The sequence below is a fragment of the Odontesthes bonariensis genome, chromosome 4 (assembly GCF_027942865.1).
Source record: "Odontesthes bonariensis isolate fOdoBon6 chromosome 4, fOdoBon6.hap1, whole genome shotgun sequence".
Taxonomy (NCBI): Eukaryota; Metazoa; Chordata; class Actinopteri; order Atheriniformes; family Atherinopsidae; genus Odontesthes; species Odontesthes bonariensis.
Window position 1 is genome coordinate 21328858 of NC_134509.1, and position 1154 is coordinate 21330011.

A 1154-nucleotide genomic window follows, 5' to 3' on the forward strand; every position below is an offset into this window, starting at 1 on the left:
TCACACGTGATTCCTGTCACACAACAGTTTGATGGAGAAAGCAAGGTCCACTGTGTAAGCCAACAGAGTAATACTGGAGACCACCGTTTCCATGATGATCAACTCTGTGCTTTTGTGTAGGAGATTCGACTGGTTACTCTGCTGCAGTATTTTGGTTAAACAAATCACTGTGGCCAACATGTAGAGCAGGACCCCGATCAGACTGAAGCCAGCCAGAAATCTGTCAAAAGGTAGGAGGCATCGCCCAGCAAAGTCACCTAAAATCACCGCCAGTGTGACGAGTGACATGAGGATACAGATGCCGTATGAGACACCAGATGTCCATAGCTGCCAGTATTGTATTCCATTGATTTTGTCATAGACCAACACCACAACCAGGGGTATCATCTGACAGCCTCCCCACAGCTGGAGTATCTTGAGGAGACCAGGCATGCTGCCCATGTAGCCTCTTTGCTCCTGGGCCTGGGTGCAGAGCACGTAGGACTCTGAGAAATAGGCCAGGACGATGAGACAGGAGGCCACTGCAGCCGCCACAGGACGCGGTGACAGATTATCATGACGCATGACCGTCCAAGAGAACAGCACAGAGCTACTGAGGCTCATCAGGGCTCCCAACACCGCCACTGTCATTGTCAGGTTCTTCCAGGAAATCGGAAGGAGGCTGTGAAATTGGATGGTGCTGAGAATGTGGATGAGGAGGGTAAACGCGAAGAAGAAACACCAGGTAAACATACAGAAGATCCTGAATGTGTTGACGTAAGAATGATCGTTTAGCTCTTCGTGCCCCAGTGAGGCTACGAGACTGAAGGCCGTACAACTGGAAAGGATTTCCAGTGTTCGCACCAGAAAAAGCGGGCTGGTGAAGTCCCGGGCCTCCAGTACAATCACAGGCATCGTCCCAAGGTCAAATCTCAGCTATCCAGCATGCAGGAGACACAACTTCTTTTGGTATGTCGAAAAATACCTCAGTTTCACTTCCTCTGGATTTATTTTTAAAAGTCTAAGGGTTCAAAATTCATAAATCCTCAAAAACCCACCAAATCTTGGGTCGTGAAAAATAGTCCAATAGAGTCGATGGACGGAGCCGGGCCAAAAAAAAGTCTAAAAAACCCAAAAATCATTTGAGGGTTCGAATCCTTTTTCAGTCTTGCGTT

The 1154-nt window shown here is 48.2% G+C and overlaps 1 protein-coding gene across 1 annotated transcript; it reads right to left on the minus strand.

Annotated features, from left to right (window-relative positions):
- On the minus strand, positions 1–894 carry LOC142378149 (myeloid-associated differentiation marker-like). The gene has a single exon (XM_075462378.1). It carries the CDS (start codon positions 892–894, stop codon positions 1–3), a length of 894 nt encoding a protein of 297 aa, XP_075318493.1.
- Between the last annotated feature and the right edge of the window lie 260 nt (positions 895–1154).

What these genes read in the sequence shown, in the direction of transcription:
- LOC142378149 (XM_075462378.1), bottom strand. Translation starts at nt 894, where the DNA reads ATGCCTGTGATTGTACTGGAGGCCCGGGACTTCACCAGCCCGCTTTTT.